General features: G+C 42.3%; 1 protein-coding gene and 1 pseudogene across 1 annotated transcript in view; one reads left to right on the forward strand and one right to left on the reverse strand.

Moving 5' to 3' along the window:
• LPXN (leupaxin) overlaps nt 1-9027 on the forward strand; it is a 40776-nt gene extending 31749 nt beyond the window's left edge. Inside the window, exons 8-9 of the mRNA XM_025879160.2 lie at nt 7273-7421; nt 7693-9027. Of these exons, the coding sequence (XP_025734945.2) occupies nt 7273-7421; nt 7693-7962 (419 nt within the window). The 3' untranslated portion in view covers nt 7963-9027. The remainder of the gene's footprint in view (nt 1-7272; nt 7422-7692) is intronic.
• Nucleotides 9028-15981: 6954 nt separating this feature from the next.
• Nucleotides 15982-16613, reverse strand: LOC112829292 (mitochondrial calcium uniporter regulator 1 pseudogene; annotated as a pseudogene).
• Nucleotides 16614-20552: the final 3939 nt, after the last annotated feature.

The following is a 20552-nucleotide window of genomic DNA, read 5'->3' on the forward strand; positions in this document are numbered from 1 at the left end:
TGTGTGTGTGTGTGTGTGTGTGTGTGTGTGTGTGTGTGTGTGTGTGTGTGTGTGTGTATACCACATCTTCTTTATCCATTCATCTGTTGATGGACATCTTGGCTCTATCCATAGTTTGGCTATTGTGGACATTGCTGCTATAAACATTGGGGTGCATGTACCCCTAGGGATCACTACATTTTTATCTTTGGGGTAAATACCCAGTAGTGCAATTGCTGGGTCATACAATAGCTCTATTTTCAACTTTTTGAGGAACCTCCATACTATTTTCCAGAGTGGCTACCCAGCTTGCATTCCTACCAACAGTGTAGGAGGGGTCCCCTTTCTCCGCATCCTCGCCAACATCTGTCATTTCCTGACTTGTTAATTTTAGCCATTCTGATTGATATGAGGTGGTATCTCACTGAGGTTTTGATTTGGATTTCCCTGATGCCGAGCAATGTTGAGCACTTTTTCACGTGTCTATTGGCCATTTGGATGTCTTCTTTGGAAAAATGTCTGTTCATGTCTTCTGCCCATTTCTTGATTGGATCATTTGTTCTTTGGGGGTTGAGTTGGATAAGTTCTTTATAGATTTTGGATACTAGCCCTTTATCTGATATGTCATTTGCAAATATTTTCTCCCATTCTGTCGGTTGTCTTTGGTTTTGTTGACTGTTTCTTTTGCTGTGCAAAAGCTTTTTATCTTGATGAAGTCACAATAGTTCATTTTTTGCCCTTGCTTCCCTTGCCTTTGGCGATGTTTCTAGGAAGAACTTGCTGTGGCTGAGGTTGAAGCAGTTGCTGCCTGTGTTCTCCTCTAGGATTTTGATGGACTCTTGTCTCACATTTAGGTCTTTCATCCATTTTGAGTCTATTTTTTTGTCTGGTGTAAGGAAATGGTCCAGTTTCATTCTTCTGCATGTGGCTGTCCAGTTTTCCCAACACCATTTGTTGAAGAGACTGTCTTTTTGCCATTGGACAGTCTTTCCTGCTTTGTCGAAGATTAGTTGACCATAGAGTTGAGGGTCCATTTCTGGGCTCTCTATTCTGTTCCATTGATCTATGTGTCTGTTTCGGTGCCAGTACCATACTTGATGATGACAGCTTTGTAATAGAGCTTGAAGCCCAGAATTGTGATGCCGCCAGCTTTGCTTTTCTTTTTCAACATTCCTCTGGCTATTCGGGGTCTTTTCTGGTTCCATACAAATTTTAGGATTATTTGTTCCATTTCTTCGAAAAACATGGATGGTATTTTGATAGGGATTGCACTAAATGTGTAGATTGCTCTAGGTAGCATTGACATCTTCACAATATTTGTTCTTCCAGTCCATGAGCATGGAACATTTTTCCATTTCTTTGTGTCTTCCTCAATTTCGTTCATGACTATTTTATAGTTTTCTGAATACAGTTTCTTTGCCTCTTTGGTTAAATTTATTCCTAGGTATCTTATGGTTTTGGGTGCAGTTGTAAATGGGATCGACTCCTTAATTTCTCTTTCTTCTGTTTTGTTGTTGGTGTATAGGAATGCCACTGATTTCTGTGCATTGGTTTTATATCCTGCCACTTACTGAATTTCTGTATGAGTTCTAGCAGTTTTGGGGTGGAGTCTTTTGGGTTTTCCGCATACAGTATCATATCATCTGCAAAGAGTGAGATTTTGACTTCCTCTTTGCCGATTCGGATGCCTTTTATTTCTTTTTGGTGTCTGATTGCTGTGGCTAGGACTTCTAATACTATGTTGAATAGCAGTGGTGATAGTGGACATCCCTGCCGCGTTCCTGACCTTAGGGGGAAAGCTCTCTGTTTTTCCCCATTGAGAATGATATTCACTGTGGGTTTTTCATAGATGGCTTTTATAATATTGAGGTATTTACCCTCTCTCCCTATACTCTGAAGAGTTTTGATCAAGAGAGGATGCTGTACTTTGTCAAATGCTTTTTCTGCATCTATTGAGAGGATCATATGCTTCTTGTTCTTTCTTATATTAATGTATTGTTATCATATTGATGGATTTGCGGATGTTGAACTAACCTTGCAGCCCAGGGATAAATCCCACTTGGTCATGGTGAATAATCCTTTTAATGTACTGTTGGATCCTATTGGCTAGTATTTTGGTGAGAATTTTTGCATCCATGTTCATCGGGGATATTGGTCTGTAATTCTTTTTGATGGGGTCTTTGTCTGATTTTGGGATCAAGGTAATGGTGGCCTCATAAAATGAGTTTGGAAGTTTTCCTTCCATTTCTATTTTTTGGAACAGTTTCAGAAGAATAGGTATTAATTCTTCTTGAAATGTTTGCTGGAATTCCCCTGGGAAGCCATCTGACCCTGGACTCTTATTTGTTGGGAGATTTTTGATGACTGCTTCAATTCCTTAGTGGTTATAGGTCTGTTCAGGTTTTCTGTTTCTTCCTGGTTCAGTTTTGGTAGTTGATACATCTCTAGGAATGCATCCATTTCTTCCAGATTATCTAATTTGCTGGCATATAGTTGCTCATAATATGTTCTTATACTTGTTTTTATTTCTTTGGTGTTGGTTCTGATCTCTCCTCTCTCATTCATGACTTTATTTATTTGGGTCATTTCTCTTTTCTTTTTGATAACTCTGGCCAGGGGTTTATCAGTCTTATTAATTCTTTCAAAGAACCAGCTCCTAGTTTCTTTGATCTGTTCTACTGTTCTTTTGGTTTCTATTTCATTGATCTCCACTCTGATCTTTATTATTTCTCTTCTCCTGCTGGGTTTGGGCTTTATTTGCTGTTCTTTCTCCAGCTCCTTTAGGTGTAGGGTTAGGTTGTGTATTTGAGACCTTTCTTGTTTCTTGAGAAAGGCTTGTATTGCTATATACTTTCATCTTAGGACTGCCTTTGCCGCATCCCAAAGGTTTTGAATAGTTTTGTTTTCATTTTCATTGGTTTCCATGAATTTTTTTAATTCTTCTTTAATTTCCTGGTTGACCCATTCATTCTTTAGTAGGATGCTCTTTAGACTCCATGTATTTGAGTTCTTTCTGACTTTCCTCTTGTGACTGAGTTCTAGTTTCAAAGCATTGTGGTCTGAAAATATGCAGGGAATCATCTCATCCTTTTGGTACCAATTGAGACCTGATTTGTGACCTAGGATGTGATCAATTCTGGAGAATGTTCCATGCACTAGAGAAGAATGTGTATTCTGTTGCTTTGGGATGGAATGTTCTGAATATATCTGTGAAGTCCATTTGGTCCAGTGTGTCATTTAAAGTCTTTATTTCCTTGTTGATCTTTTGCTTAGATGATCTGTCCATTTCAGTCAGGGGGGTGTTAAAGTCCCCTCCTATTATTGTCGATGTGTTTCTTTGCTTTTGTTATTAATTGGCTTATATAAGTGGCTGCTCCCATGCTAGGGGCATAGATATTTGCAATTGTTAGATCTTCTTGTTGGATAGACCCTTTAAGTAGGATATAGTGTCCTTCCTCATCTCTTATTATAGTCTTTGGTTTAAAATTTAATTTGTCTGATACAAGGATTGCCACCCCAGCTTTCTTTTGATGTCCATTAGCATGATAAATGGTTTTCCACCCCCTCACTTTCAATCTGGAGGTGTCTTTGGGTCTAAAATGAGTCTCTTGCAGACAACATATCGATGGGTCTTGTTTTTTAATCCAGTCTGATAGCCTGTGTCTTTTGATTGGGGCATTTAGCCCATTTACACTGGGTAACTATTGAAAGATATGAATTTAGTGCCATTGTATTACCTGTAAGCTGACTGTTACTGTATATTTGTCTGTGTTCCTTTCTGGTCTGTGTTACTTTTAGGCTCTCTCTTTGCTTAGAGGACCCCTTTCAATAATTCTTGTAGGGCTGGTTTCGTGTTTGCAATTTCCTTTAGTTTTTGTTTGTCCTGGAAGCTTTTTATCTCTCCTTCTATTTTCAGTGACAGCCTAGCTGGATATAGTATTCTTGGCTGCATATTTTTCTCATTTAGTGCTCTGAATATATCATGCCAGTCCTTTCTGGCCTGCCAGGTCTCTGTGGATGGGTCTGTTGCCAATCTAATGTTTCTACCATTGTAGGTTACAGACCTCTTGTCCCGAGCTGCTTTCAAGATTTTCTCTTTGTCTCTGAGACTTGTAAGTTTTACTATTAGATGTCAGGGTGTTGACCTATTTTTACTGATTTTGAAGGGGCGTTTCTCTGTGCCTCCTGGATTTTGATGCCTGTTTCCTTCCCCAAATTAGGGAAGTTCTCTGCTATAATTTGCTCCAATATACCTTCTGTCCCTCTCTCTCTTTATTCTTCTGGGATCCCAGTAATTCTAATACTGTTTTGTCTTACGGTATCACTTATTTCTCAAATTCTGCCCTCGTGATCTAGTAGTTTTTTATCTCTTTTTCTCAGCTCTTTATTCTCCATCATTTGGTCTTCTATATCAGTAATTCTCTCTTCTGCCTCATTTATCCTAGCAGTTAGAGCCTCCATTTTTTATTGCACCTCATTAATAGCCTTTTTGATTTTGACTTGGTTATTTTTTAGTTCTTTCATTTCTCCAGAAAGGGTTTCTCTAGTATCTTCCATGCTTTTTTCAAGCGCAGCTAGTATCTTTATAATCATCATTCTGAACTCTAGTTCCAACATCTTACTAATGTCTGTATTGATTAGGTCCCTGGCAGTTGGTACTCCCTCTTGTTCTTTTTTTTGAGGTGATTTTTGAATCTTGTCATTTTGTCCAGAGGAGAATAGATGAATGAGAGAACAAAATGCTAATGGGATAACAATGACCCCAGAAAAATATACACTAAACAAAGCAGAAGAGACCTGAAACCAGGGGAAAAGAAAGGGAAAGAAAGAAAAAAAAAAAAGAAAATGATAAAAGAATATGGTCAAATATGATCAGGCTGGTGAATAGATCAGTGCCACACCCTAGATTTTGGACGTATTTTGGTCTGTTAGAAGAAACTGCCTTCCAAAATTTTAAAGAAATAAAAACTTATATATGTACAAAAATAAGGGTAGATACAATGAAGGGATGGAATATGAATATAAAGATGAAAAGTATAAAAGATTTTATAAAAGGAATTGGTAAGATAAGTTGGTTGAAAAAAGAAAGAAGAGAAATTAAAAAAAAAAAGCGAGAGAATGTGATCAGGCAGGATTCTAGAACAGAGCCATACACTAGAGATTTAGGGTATATTTTGGTCTGTTAGAAGAAACTGTATCCCAAAATTTTAAAGAGAGAACAACTTTATACACACACACACACACACACACACACACACACACACATATACACCAAAAATAATGTTAACTACTATGAAGGGACAGAATATGACTCTAAAAATGAAAAATAAAAAAGATTTTGAAAAAAGGGATTGATAAGATGTTGGTTGAAAAAGAAAAAGAAAAATCAAAAAAATATGTAGAAAAAGAAGAAAAATTAACTTTGAAAGACTAAAGAATCAGGGGGGAAAAGCCATGAATTCTATGTGCAGTATTCCCCTAAGTGCTGGAGTTCTGCCATTCTCATTGATCGGTAAACTTGGTCTTGGCTGGCCATTCTTGCTGATCTTCTGGGGGAGGGGCCTGTTGCCGTGGTTCTCAAATGTCTTTGCCAGAGGCAGAATTGCCCCACCCTTGCCGGGTCCGGGCTAAGTAATCTGCTTGGGTTGGCTCTCAGGAGCTTTTTACCCTGCAAGCTTTCCATACAGCTTTGGAGGATGAGAGTGAAATGGCAGCTTCCCAATCTTCGCCCGGAGGAGCTGAGAATTCGGGGCCCCACTCCTCAGTGAGCCCCCAGAGAAAAGCAGTCAATCACTCCCGTCTCCTCGGCCTCTGGTCGCACTCTCTGCTCACCTGACCTGTGACTGAGTGTTTCTATCTCTGGCACCCAACTCAGTGTGGAGTCTCCAAACCCAGCAGATCCCTGCGGTGCGCTCCCGCACTGCTCCCCCCGGGGGAGGAAGGGGAGTCTCCCCGGATCTGCCGCTTGTTGGGTCCCTGCTGGAGGAGCAGTGGCCCGACTGGGCTGTGGATCACAGTTTATGGCAACCCCGAGCTGAGAGCCCGTACCTTGGCTCCGTCTCTGCAGCCGGCTTCCCCGCTCCGATCCCTGGGAGCTCTGCTGCACTCAGGCTCCCCCGGTCTTTCTGTGACCCCGAGGGTCCTGAGACCACACTGTCCCGCGAGGGTTCCACCCCCCGCTTAGCCACTGGAGCGACGTCCCTCAGCAGAGCCGAGGTCTAAAAGTTCCAATTTTGGGCTTTGCGGCACAATCACTTGCCAGTAGCAGCTGATGGAGGCCCCCTCCCCTGCCGTCTATTTCCTGAATATCGCCTCGGATTCACTTCTCCGCACGTCCTACCTTCCAGAAGGTGGTCGCTTTTCTGTTCACAGAGTTGTTGCTATTCTTTTCTTCGATCTCCTGTTGAGTTCGTAGGTGTTCAGAATGGTTTGATCCCTATTCAGCTGAATTCCTGGGACCAGACGAAATTTAGGTCTCTGCCTACTCCTCCGCCATCTTGCTCCGCCCCCCATTCATATATATATTTTAATGGACCTAAATTTTTTGATTTTTTTTTAATTTATTGGTTTTTAACTTGCTTTTGAAATTTGAGCCAAGTTTACTACAGTTTTCTCATTCCCAGGTTAAAGAGGGTCCCACTCAGTTTTGATTCATGTCTTTGTATGGCTTAAACTGTTACATTTAGAATGTTGCATCCATTTGGAAATTATTGTTTCATAGTACTTTCTTTTTAAAGATTAAGCTCTTTTGTGCAGGTGCTGTTTTAGGTACTAGAGTTATAACATGACAAGACCAACAGTATCTAGTTTCAGAGCCATGCTCCAGTTCAGGATGACAGACCACCAAGGTAGTTTCAGATAATGGTAAATGCTGGAAAGATGATTTTAGAAAAGATGAAGTAATAGATACGGGTAGATAACAGGTGCCTCTGATAGGGTGATATTTGAACCGATTTCTGAATCATCAGATGAGATTAGCTACACCAAAGCCTGGGGCAGAGCTATGCAGGCCAGCACGATACTTAGTACAGAGATGTCGAGCAGGAATAGACCTTAATACTAAATGCTGGGTATGAGCCAGGCCTAGCACTAACGCACCTGTTCCCCATTACCTCCTGTATTTATGTATTTATGTATTTCTCTCTCACGTATTTCTTACAATGAGCTATTGAGGTTCGTATTGAATATGAGGACACTGAGTTTGGGAGAGTTGAAATCACTGGCCTCTTCTCAGCCTCCAGCTTAGTGGAAGGTGTCACCCTGCACCATGAACTGTTGATTTTACCTCTCCAGGCTTTCATGAGAAGGACAAGAAGCCATACTGCCGGAAGGATTTCCTAGCCATGTTCTCACCCAAGTGTGGCGGCTGCAACCGCCCCGTGTTGGAAAACTACCTTTCAGCCATGGACACTGTCTGGCACCCGGAATGCTTTGTGTGTGGGGTCTGTACACTCCTCTTTTGGACCTCTTTTGGACTGAGGGAAAGTCAAGAGTCTTCCTTTTTGAGGGGCAGAACAGCAACTGGGAAAAGGGTTCACAGCTTGGGGTGAGGGATTGATGCAGGCCTGGTAAAGGAGGCTGGGGGCACTTGCTCATGTCTTTTGCAAGTGGGTAATAACTGGCAGGAATTTCTAGGCTGCAAGTTTTACTTTGCTGTTGTTCTACTTCTTGACATCTGCATTCCTTTTTCTTTCCCTTTGCTCTATCCTGCAGGACTGCTTCAGCAGTTTTTCTTCCGGCTCCTTCTTTGAACTGGACGGACGTCCGTACTGTGAGCTCCATTACCATCAGCGGCGGGGAACACTCTGCCACGGGTGTGGGCAGCCCATCACTGGCCGCTGCATCAGTGCCATGGGCCACAAGTTCCATCCCGAGCACTTCGTCTGTGCTTTCTGCCTGACACAGCTGTCAAAGGGCATCTTCAAGGAGCAGGACGACAAGACCTATTGTCAACCCTGCTTCGTGAAACTCTTCCCCCTGTAATCTCAGCTGAACCCACAGTCTCCACAGATCCCCTACAAAATTTAAACCAGGCGGGGGGGGGAGTATACTTTGTTGTTACTGCTCTTCAGCTCAGTGGGCATATAGAGAAAGTAAAGGTAATGAACTTGTAGTTGTTACGTGGCTAGGCTTGTTTAGGTTTTAGATTTCTAGTCTTATTTTTTTTTTCTTAATCAGGTACTTGGATTTAGATCTGGGTCCCACTACTCGTGCCTCTGCAGATGCATCTTCCACATGCACACATTCATTCCACCGCTGGTTTTCTCAGATTTCTCTGCAGATGCAGATGCATCTTCCACATGCACACATTCATTCCACTGCTGGTTTTCTCAGATTTCTCTGCAGATGCAGATGCATCTTCCACATGCACACATTCATTCCACCGCTGGTTTTCTCAGATTTCTCCCATTTTCACTCCTGCGATGGCCCTCTTCCCTGGGCCTTTTCATACCTCCCTCATTTCCCCGTGACTCACTTTCCCATGACCAGTGCATTGTCCTCGCTGTCAAGAATCCTGATGCCCCCCCAAAGCTCTCTGCATCTCTCTTCAGTGTACTTCTCTTTTTCAAGAGCAAGTAGATTTTAACTGGACCACTTTGAGTACTGACATCATTGATAAATAAAATGGCTTTCAGTTTTAATGTCTTACTGTCATGTTTGGAGATAAACTGCTTCCTGTGTTATATACTCAGCACTATGTGCAGTTAAATCCATATCGTATCTTTTGTTTACTTCCATACAATAGGCACTTTTTCTTAATCAAAAGAAATTGAAAGGAGGGACTCCTGTTCACCAACTTTTCTCTTGGTTTGGGCCCATAATATTCATTTTGTTTTGTATTTTGACCTGAGATGATTGAATCATCTTAAAAGGTGGCATAGCCTCTTAAAATTGTTTACCCAAAGTGAAAAACCAAATCTCCACTAGACACTTGAAAATTCATATTTGTATGCATTTCTACAAACTCATGCAATTGTGTATATTGAATAAGTTCAGTTTTTCTGTATATCAATTATATCTCAATAAAGCTGTTTTTAAAAAATGAAACATACATCTTCCTCAACTTCACAATTATCTCAAAAGACAAACAAGATGGCTGTTTTATCTCTAAAGAAAGTTGCTATAAAGGATCATTTGATAATTTCCAGTTTGGATTAGGAAATCTAAGCTCCAAAGAAAATCTCCATTTAATTATTTGTTCATCTGCAAAACATCAAAGTATATTTGTAGAAAAGCTTGTCAGTTATTAACAAATCTGACTTTCTCATGTCCTGGCTCAAGTAAGCTTCAGGAGTCCTGCTTCCTCGAAGGATATTGATAAGATCTGTACTATGTCTTTCTTACCATGGTCTTAATTATGTGACTATTCTATTTTTTTAAAGATTTTATTTATTTGACAGAGAGAGACACAGTGAGAGAGGGAACACAAGCAGGGGGAGTGGGAGAGGGAGAAGCAGGCTTCCCGCTGAGCAGGGAGCCCAATGTGGGGCTCGATCCCAGGACCCTGGGATCATGACCTGAGCCGAAGGCAGATGCTTAATGACTGAGCCACCCAGGCGCCCCTATGTGATTATTTAAAAAAAAACAACCCAGAGTTTAAGGTACTGAGGAAAAATCCTTTACCGAGGTTATTTTTAAAAATAGGACCAATGTATATGTATATAATGGAGTATTATGCAACCATCAAAAATGAAATCTTGCCATTTGCAACGATGTGGATGGAACTGGAGGGTGTTATAAATAAGTCAATCAGAGAAAGACAAGTATCATATCTCACTGATATGAGGAATTCTTAATCTCAGGAAACAAACTGAGGGTTGCTGGAGTGGTGGGGGTTGGGAGGGACGGGGTGGCTGGGTGATGGACATTGGGGAGGGTATGTGCTATGGTGAGTGCTGTGAATTGTGTAAGACTGATGAATCACAGACCTGTACCTCTGAAACAAATAATACATTATATGTTAATAAAAAAAATAGGACCGATTTAATGTCTTTAGACTGGTATAGGAACAGGTTCCTTAGAGAATGATTCTTGTTAAACTTGATCACATCTGTCTCCTTCATGGGAATGGATCGTAAGGGGTTTTTGAGAATTACAAGGAAGTGGTAACAGGAACTTCAACATAGCCAAGCTGCATGGGAGTTTTGCGCAGGGAGCCGTCAGGCCTCCTGCCCTGTTTGGTTGAGACCAGACTGAGCAGAGTATTCCTTCTTCTTCCAAACACCGTCCTTACAGTAGCTGCACTCTATGATGTCATGTGCAGGTGCCAGCATGACAGCGTTCATGGCTGTCTTGGCACTTTGACAAAGTTCGCTTGAGGTTGTAGCCCTTAAGGAAGAATGTTCAGGTGCTAACACTTTTCTTTTTTAAGGATTGGCTATTTTGAGATATTGGTAGAATCTATAGATTTAAAAAGCCGGAGAAAAGGCAGTGTTGACCAGGTGCAACTAAGAAGTGAAGACTTTTTCTCCTTACAATAGTGAATGTAAGTGGTAATATTTGCTCAAGAGGAGAGCTGCATTCAGGGCCTTTCAGCAGCAAGGAAACCATTCACAAAAAGTTTTCCTTAAAAAAACAAACAAACAAAAAAACCCAAGAGAAATACTGTTACTCAAACTGATCATCTACCTGTTTACTCTTGGTTCCAAGTAACTTCTAGCTTTGAAAAGATAAAATCTACCTTGAGGGAATGGGGCTTTTCCACCAGTGAGCACTATATATTTGTATATTTGTATCTATATCTATATATTTATATCCACATATATATATTTCTCAAAGATAAATTTCTTAATTCATTTGGCCAGTTATTCTTTGGGATAAATATAGAGTACTCCAAGGTGGAGGCCAACAATTATTTTTCCATACAAGTTCTTCTATGGTGGTAGGATGGCTACCAGCCACATGCTGTCTCTTTCATGATCAGTAGAGAGAGGAAGAGCCCTTTCTCCAGCTTTGCAAGTGAAAGTCCTAAGATTTATCCTCACTTGGAGTAGCTTAGGTCATTACTCACCAGTAATTTTTACTGGGGAAATGGATTATGCAGCTTGGCTTAAGACAAACCAGACCATTCCTAGTGTTAGGGGCCGGGCTAAGTTCCTGAAAGCACAAGGGCTGTGTGGAGGAGATGTGAATACTTTAAAAATCTGGGTACTGGTAAGAAGGGGGTAATGAATCTCAAAATTCAATGACTATATATATTTACAAGCAAAAATATTAAAGCATTTCTGAGTTTCAAGGTAATACAGACGGTAAACAAGCAGATATTTCTAGTGCCCCCAGGGAACATGTCTGAGAACATAACAGAAATCCAAAGCAGAGGACAGCCAGGAATGATGGTGTCATGAAGAAAAGGGGGCGGAAGTATTGGTCTTCGCTGGGACCCTAGAGATACAGCATTAGGAAGCATCAAAAGCAGCTTCAGTCTGTGAATCTGAAGAGCGAGCTCTTCCAGCTGAAATAAAAATGAGAAGGAGTGACAACTTTAGGGGCAAGAGTCTTGGGCACAAGCAGGTTCCTACTAAGGGCAGTGGTGGCAGCCACTCACACATGGGGCTGAAAAAGTGACCACCTGCCCCCTGAATCCTGTGGAGGCTGTGTTATCAGGTAGAACTCACTATGAGGGCAGCACCCAAGTGCTGAGAACCCAGAGCTCAAAGGAGAAATGGAAATCTACTGGGATCCACTGGATGAGAAAGAAAGAAATCTCAGATAAGAGCTGGGGCTTGAGTTGTGCTTGTTACAAATTTATAACTTTGCCAGGAGGCAGCAACATCTCAAATTTATTCTATAAGAAATAAGACAGTTTATGTAAGAGCTTTCTCCTTCCTAGATATAGTAAACACACGGTACCTAAATGAATTTTCTGTGGGAAGATATGTCCTAATTGCATTTAGGTTCACAGATTGTGGATTCTGGACAATTGAACAGACCTGCTGGCATCCTGCTGAGCGATTCTTCTTCCTTCCTATTTTGAATATCACCACATCTCAACAAAGACTGTATTCTAGCAGGAACACTTTGGCCTGGGATGACTACTTCAATTCCACTGAGATGATATCTCAGGTCACAAGTGCTGATGGAAAATCTCCTATAGCTCAGCATGAGCAGACCAAAAAATCAAAGAGGACTTGACTTCCTTTGAACTTGACTTAAAGTATGTCAACTTAACTTAATTAAACCTAAGTTATGTCCTATGACTGGACATAATTGGGGATGTGAAATTGAATGGGAGTGCCACATTGCTCCCATCTCTGGCACAGGTGGATAAGTGGGGCTGTCCATCCCTTAGCTCTTGGGATGGACACACATCTCAGGCCTGACCAGTAAGTGTACTTTGTTCTTCTGGACCAAGGTGATTGGATCAAGAATAGTCCTGTGACCCAAACAAAGCCAACTAGATTTTCCCAGAACCTTTGCTGGGTTTACTGGGAAAGAGGTGTTCTCATTTTGTTGAGATTCTAGCTCTGACCATAATAAAAACACATCACTACTGAGAAATAGCTTTATGGTCACTTACGGGGAGGCTGCCTGAGAGAAAGAAGCCAACACAGAGGAAAGAATTGCTGAATCATGAAGAGGCCATGTTTCAGGGTGCCTGGGTAGCTCAGTTGGTTGAGCGCTGGATCTGGTTTTGGGCTCAGGTCATGATCTCAGGGTTGTAAAATCGAGCCCCGAGTAGGCTCCATGCTCAGTGGGGAATGTGCTTGGGATTCTTTCTCTCTCCCTCTGCCCCTCCCCCCCATTCTCTCTCTTAAATAAATAAATCTTAAAAAAAAAAAAAGGCCATGCCTTCTTTTCTTGAGCCACTCAGTCCTACCATATCAACACCTTAACCCCAGACCAGGAAGTTATGTGAGCAAATAAATCTTTTTTGCTTATACCGATTTGAGTTGGAATACGATCACCAAAGAATTGTGTAAGCAGAACAGGCATATTCACTCCTTTATAGACTTAAAGTCTTGTGAAAGAATGGATAAATGAATGAACAAACCCAACAGTGACACTCTATGAACATTGCATGTCACCTTGCAAAACTATTACACAAACATCTGATCTTCCCAGTGCTTTTTACATGAGAGCACAAAGAAACACTTTGTATTTTAAGTCTGAGGCATCCTGTGGATAGCTGTATTCCTAAAATACAAACTTCTTGATCCTGTCCAAGTTGTTAGTAAAACTGAGTAATGTGTATCAATATCTCTAAGGGGAAGGAGGGAGGAGAGGGTGCTGTCATTCTCTATGCCAAAAATGTGTTGGAAATCATGTTAAATGTGCTGCTTTATGTAGTGCTCATCCATAGAAAACTATTATAGCTTTAATGTTACTGTAATGCTATGTATTTATAAGGAAAATAGTTTTAGAAAAATCTTGATGTTTTACTTGCAAACAAAAAAAGAAAATTTGGAAAATTTTAAGAGAATTGGATTTACCTTTATCCTAAAAGTTGGTACTTGACAAAAATTGCTCAGAAGAGGTTGAGGTTGAGGAAGAGAAAGAAGACATTTATAGTGATTTTGAGAGGCGATCTTAGGATACTTTTCAGTGCTTTGGAGGCTGAGGGTGATGATTTTCGTTAGGTTCAATGACACTTGGAAAATATGACTTTCCCTCTCCAGGTACTCTTGCATTTTCAGACACGAGTTAAGAAATATTAGAGGCTCAAAAATAAAGTGAGGAGCTTAGGAGAGACATTTTCCTAAAATAATCTAAAATTTGAAAGGCAGTGAAAGTGGGAGGGGAGAAAACTATAGAATATATAAGGGAACTTGTGAGTTAGACAAGATGAAATTTCCAGAGCTTCCAGCAAAGGAAGAAACATGGGTTAGAAGAAGGTGACATACGACACACTCTCTGTGAGGTAAAGAAAGGCAGTGAGGATGGGAGGGGGAGCGTCACGCAGTGAGTGACAGATGACCTTCTACAAACTGCCAGGGGAAGCTATCACTTATTCTGGAGTGTCTCGGAGTTTGGGTTTTCCTAGAGGTGGATCCTGAGGCTAGGATTTGTGCGCAGTAGTCTATTGAGGAGGGGACCTCTGGATGTATCGGTGGGTGAGATGGGAAAATGAGAGAGCAAAGGGAAGCAGGCCAATTCACTGTGCGCTGATGTGAACAGGTTACCGCTGCGTGTGGGAAGATGGAGTTCAGGGTTCTTGAGGATCTCTGGAATTTATTGTAGGACCCATGGGATGTCAACCAGTGCCCATACCCCACCTCTGCGTCCTCTAGCCTGCCCCGCCTTGCAAGCTGGACATGTTTCTGTGGCCAAAGAAAGCCCTTCATCTAAGTCACGGGTGCTTGAGCACTTTCAAAGAGCATGAGTGTGCACCTTGCAGCAATGCCAACAGATACGGGTGGGGAACTCACAGTGTCTGTTGGGGAAGTTAGGAAGGGGTCAACATATGGGCAAATACTCATTAGAAAGTTCTTCCGATCACTGATAATCATAATACTTTGAAACAATACATTTGTTTGCAAAGCTTCAAAATATTCCCAGCTCTGGGAAGCTTAATGAATTTCATCTAGTGTAGTAAGTGGTAGAGGGGATCTGAGGAGGAGAGGGGGCAAGGATTACGATTTCCAGTTCACCTATGGAAAAAATGATCAATTACACGAATAGGCCAAGATCACTCGGTTTTAGTGATAACACTAGAACTGGACCAAAGTTTGCCTCATCTTTGCCTGGGACACTGGCTCTTAGGCTGAGGCTCTACAGCAATGATTTAAAGCCCGTCTCAGAAATATGGCCTGGGCGATACATTTTCAGGAGACAAGTGAGGGCACCAGGGCAGGAAAGTGATCCACTGCTGCAGCCTGGGCTGTTTTTGGTTATAGTATCAAGAACAGTAGCTTTGGCACCAAACAAATCAAAGTTCAAATGTTGATTCTTCCACTTAGCAAACTGCGTAAACCTTGGTTAAGCCACTTATCTTCTCCAAACCTGTTTCATAATAGGCTAAATGTGGGGAATAATACCTCCCACGTGGGTTTGCCGTGAGGATTAACCAAGATAATAAGTGAAAAAAGGGCTCTGTAAACCACCCCAAGCCATACATAAAAGGCATTGACAAAAGAGTCCAAGAGCTAAATGAAGTCAACATCGCTTCCATCTCTGGCATTGCCGTGGAGACTGTGAAACCATGGCAGGCTTTTCGTTGTTTCTGTATGATTTTAGAAATCTTTTTTAAGGCTCAGGATGAAAGCTGATGGAATTGAAAATGCTGGGAGATTAGAAGAGCTTGAATTTGAGCCCATAATCTTCCTGTGCAGCAACAAATTGACAAAGCAATGCTCTCAAGTGAGTGATTTCCACGGCGCAGGAAATCCATCCCGTTAGCTGTTCACCACAGATAGAAAACAGAGAACCTGGGTTGAGGAAGCAGAGCCACAGGGAGGAAGTTCGGAAACCTTCCAATGTTATGATTTTCACTGCCTGTCATTGGCCTAATCATAATTCAAGGGAAATACCCGGGAAAATCCTTATCATCATCACTACTTCTATCAGTCTGCTGGGACTACCATGACAAAACACCAGAGGAGGCGACTTAAACAATAGAAATGTGTTTTCTCACCGTTCTGGATGTGGGAAGTCCAAGATCAAGGGGTCAGTAGGTTTGGTTTCTCCTGAGACCTCTCTCTCTGGCCACTTTCTCACCGTGTCCTCACATGGCCCTCTCGCTGCGTGCCTCTCTAGTATCTCTTCCTCTTCTTGTAAGGACACCAGTCCTATTGGATTGGGTCCCCACCCTCTGACTTCATTTAACCTTAATTACCTCTCTAAAGACACCTTCTCCAAACACTGGGGACTAGGGCTTTAACATAGGAATTTTATGGGAACATAACTCAGCCCAAAACATTACTTCAAAGAACACAGTGGCAAAGATACCATTCTACATGCTTTCTGATGGCCAGATCGGTGGTGGCACTCTGTTAGCTAATCCCAAACTCACCAACGGGCAAATTTTGGTCTTTTTTTTTTTTTTTTTTTTTAAGACACACCTTATTATCTCCACAGGTGATAAAATCCCAGAGCCACCGATAGGCAGGTAAATACAGACCTGCTAAATGTTTAATATTATCAAGCTTGTGTGACTGGAGCATGGTTTTGAGACTGTTGACCTCGGGTCTATCTTCCTGTCTGTCTGGATAAGGGTGAGATCTGGCTTGGCATGAAATGCCACCCTTTCTGTCTTCACTTCCAGAAGCTTCCTTTCATTCATTGAACACAATTCTTTCACTCTGCTTCTTTCTAGGTTGAAATCAAACTTGCTCTCTGTCCAGATTTTCATTGCTTCATCCACTACTTATTCTTTTAACAGATGCAGTTCCCGTTTTAGTTTCTCACTTTCTGCTCTGAGGGATGAAAATTCGTTCTTCTCCAAAACAGCTACTCCATTTTCCACATTAGCACCCCGAGATGTTATTTGCCGAAGAGTGATCTCGGCTGCATCTTGGTGACCAGTCTCTGAAATGATACTCCTGTTGGCCTCCATGGTCTTGACCAATGTATATATAGTACATAATGATTTCTGCTTGTTGTGTGGTGATCCCATCTTCTTTGAGTTAACACAAGAAGTCATGGTTCACTTGTGATGACCTTGGGAGTGGGTCTTGCCTTCGGGTGTGGGTTTCCATCCAGCTCTGCTGCTCGCGTGTTCTGTTACCTCGTGCAGCATCCCTTGAGTTTTGATCATTTGTTCATTCATTTCATGAGCATGAACATCTCTTTTGAGATGTTTTGTGGAAAAGAAAGTTGCATTAGAGAGGTAGCTCTAAGGGTAACCTGAGCGGAGAAGTATTTTCTAGATGTTTGTATGCTGAGGGGATGAGGGCTGCAGCAATGGGGATGCTGGAGCTTAAGGTGAAGATTAAGATGAATATGGAGATTTAAGATGAAAACTTGATTAAACCAGGTTCCAGGGGAGACAGATGAGGTGGAGGCAAGAGCCCAGATGAGAGTGTTATCCTTAGGAAGGAGGATGGTCCCATCTTCTATGTGTTTATATAGGCAAATGCGCTGTGATACAGAGGATGGATGTTGGTTTCCTTTTCAAAGGTGGGAGATATATTTCAAGGCACCAATTTAAACTGTTCCTTTTTATTTTTCACTAACAAATAAGCCTTCAAGGTTTACAAACTTACAAAGAGATAATTTTCCATTTTTATCTCCCCCTTTTTAAGTAAGCTCCATGCCTAACGTGGGGCTTGAACTTGTGATGCTGAGGTCAAGAGTCACATGCTCTACCTATTGAGCCAGCCAGGTGCCCTTTCCATTTTTATTCCTGATGAGAATCACATAGTGCTGTTTTTAAACTACCGTGTCTGGTGAGTTAAGGACAAATTTTTCATAAATGAGCCCCTCAAGTGACATTTCTGTGCCTAGGTCTCTGTGTCTCATCCAATTTACTAAATAGAGAATCTGGTGGGATTTACACTGTCTGCAGGCACTGTTCTAGGTTCTAGGAAGTAGCCTACGAGGAGTGAGACACAGTGTCTCTCCTCAAGGAGCTCGAGGAAGGGTGGGTTGCACATTCAGTCCTAATATGAGCTTGTCCACACAGGATGATTTCTTCCCTGACAACAAGGTCATGAAAGACATAGGGACATGGGGTGGGAGAAGCGAAAGTAGAGATCTTCCTTGACTTACAACGGGGTCACATCTGGATAAACCCATCTTAAGTGGAAAATATTGTAAATATACGTAATACACCTAACCCACCAAAGATCATCGCTTAGCTTAGCCTACCTTACTTGTGCTCAGACACAGACATTAGCCCCCCATTGGGCAAAATATTCTCACACAAAGCCTACCTTAAAATAAAGTGTTGTCAGTCTCATGTAATTTATTGAATTCTGAACTGAAAGTGAAAGACAGGATGATTGTGTGGGTAGAGAATGGTTGTGGGTATGTCGGTGGTTGGTGCTTGTGATGGTGGGGCTGACTGGGAGCTGCAACTTGCTGCCGCAGGCCCGCATCCTGAGAGAGGATTGTATTGCATATCACTGGCCACAGGAAAAGATCAACATTTAAAATTCGAAGTATACTTTCAGCTGAACGTGTATCACTTTCACACCGTCATAAAGCCAAAAAATCATAAATTGAGCCATCATAAATTGATGGCTTCTGAGAAGGGAAACAAAAGGAGAGAGAAAATGTACAGAACTCAAAATTATAAGGCACTTTGGGAAAGTGTTATAAATAGAAGGCCACACAGGTTTTCCATAACCCCAGAGAAAAACTTCATGGTGGAGATGGCTATAATTTGAACCTACAAGTGGAAGAGATAAAATTGAGCATTCCAACCAGAGGGAAAAGCATGAAGTAAGGCAAAGGGGGAAATGTGCATGGTGTGGGAGTTGGAGAAAGGAACTCATCTGTTGAGGATCCCCTTTGGACCGCACTCTGTGGTAGCTAGCTGTTTTGGGGTTTGTGAGGATAAGAGGTAGAATACACAGTGGTTATGAAGAGAAATCAAGCTGGAAAGGTTGGTTGGGTCTAGTTTGCTTTGAACATCAGGAGGCAGAAGCTGCACATTATCCTGTGGGCAGCAAGCGAGCCATTATGGTTTTGAACATGGTGGATTGAAGAGAGTGGGAGGCAGTGGGGGAGGGGGACTGGCCACACACAAGCTGAGGTTCCAAGCTTCCCATGCACGCTCCATTGTCCCACTGGGTTTTAGTTACAAAGCACAGATTTGAAGATAAAATTATTAATAATTTGAAGATGTGAACTGCAGAGCATTAAACCCCAAGAATGGGGCCCTTCTTGGCACAGGGCCCTGCGTGACTCCACTGGATGCGTGTCTGTGAAGCTGGCTCTGGAGTGACCTTTAAGAATATTGTTTCAGGGGCGCCTGGGTGGCTCAGTCGTTAAGCGTCTGTCTTGGGCTCTGGTCATGATCCCGGAGTCCTGGGATCGAGTCCCGCATCAGGCTCCCTGCTCCGCGGGAAGCCTGCCTCTCCCTCTCCCACTCCCCCTGCTTGTGTTCCCTCTCTGGCTGTGTCTCTCTCTGTCAAATAAATGAATAAAATCTTTAAAAAATATATTGTTTCAGTGGAAGGGGTAGGGTAGTTGAGGCTACAGGGAAGGAGGAGAGAATGGAAGATGAGGTAGACCACCCTTGATAATTTTGATGGTAGAGGCCCTGGGACAGCACAAGGGTATGCTGGGGTGGGGGAAAGCCTTTTGAGAGTCTTGGGGGAAGGGATGGATGACTTAGGATTGTTTGTGGACACAGAGGGTAGGAGTGAATAAGGGAGGGCATAGAGAATGGGCAGTAATTGCAGTAGCAAGATCTCACAAGAGTAAGTTGAGGCAGGATCAACAGTGTGTGAGTGGCAGGGACCACCTGAGAAAAGAGAAGAGAAGCTCTAAGATAGGAAGGCGGAAAGGAGACAGGATGGATTCAAGGCACGGCCGAGGCGAAGCTAACATCAGATGGCCTCACTCTCAGTAAAGGAGGGCAAGACATCATCCTCAGAGAAGGCAGTACATGAGTGGGGCTCAGGAGTCAACAGAAGCTCAGGAAATTCTGGGGAATCAATGGATAGACACAAGCCGGGAGTCTTAAAGCCCTGGGTTTCCATTATGCTGCTAATCAGTGGCATGGCTTTAGGCGGATCACTTCACCTCTATGAGTCTGTTTATTCCTGGAGAAAATTAGATATTTACAAAATAACACACATTTATACGGTGCTTAGTATTCTGAGTACTTTGCACCCATTAACTTAATTAATTCTCACAAGAACCCTGTAATGAGAAAGCGAGGAATGGAGAGCCTAACTGACTTCATGAGCCTTCCAGGCATTAGTGGGGAGAGCTGGGATTTGAACGCAAGCAGCTGCTCCGGGGGCTGTGCTTATCTCCTCTGGGCTTTGGTGTTTTGCGGACCATAACACCCAGTGATCTTTAAGTTCGTAAAATGTGCTGACATACGCTGTGTCCATGAAATAAGCTTTTTAGACAGACTAGTAGCTTCTTGACTCTAACTCAATGAAGACCAGCTCTCCTTCCCAGCCAGCACCGCTGGGAATGGCTCATCACACGGAAGGCATGAAATGGCCGCAAGGTGGCAGCATTAACTCAAAGATGGAAGGAGAGACAACGCTGTTTGGGCTTGAACTAGCCCCCCGAGTCAGAATTGGCCCCTGTCTTGCCCTTCATTTTTCGGAAAACCCAAGGTATAGCTATTTGGATGTGAAGTCACTATGTAATCTTGTGAGGAGACCAACTGTTGAAGGAGCCCGAGAAGTCAAAGCAGAAGTATTCGCTGGGACTCAAGGGTCTCCCAGAGGGAAAATGAAGACACGCTCAGTGCTGTGAGAAACTGATGCTCAAAGAGATCATGTACCTGAGGCATCTGTTCAGTAAGCAGCACATTCTAGGTCTCTCACTCACCACTGCCCAGGACCATTCCACTTCACCATGATAATAGTCTCCATTTTTAGCTGTGTAATTTTTTAAAATATTAAACACTGATAAAGAAGAGTATTAAATTATTTTATAGAGCCAGGTGTTTTTGGCTAGATTGTCTCAGTTGTTCGTGTTGGTCCTAGAAGTGAAGTTTTCTCTGC

This window comes from Callorhinus ursinus, unplaced genomic scaffold, assembly GCF_003265705.2.
Source record: "Callorhinus ursinus isolate GAN/ISIS: 27379988/994484 unplaced genomic scaffold, GSC_fseal_2.0 scaffold21, whole genome shotgun sequence".
In the NCBI taxonomy this organism is placed as follows: Eukaryota; Metazoa; Chordata; class Mammalia; order Carnivora; family Otariidae; genus Callorhinus; species Callorhinus ursinus.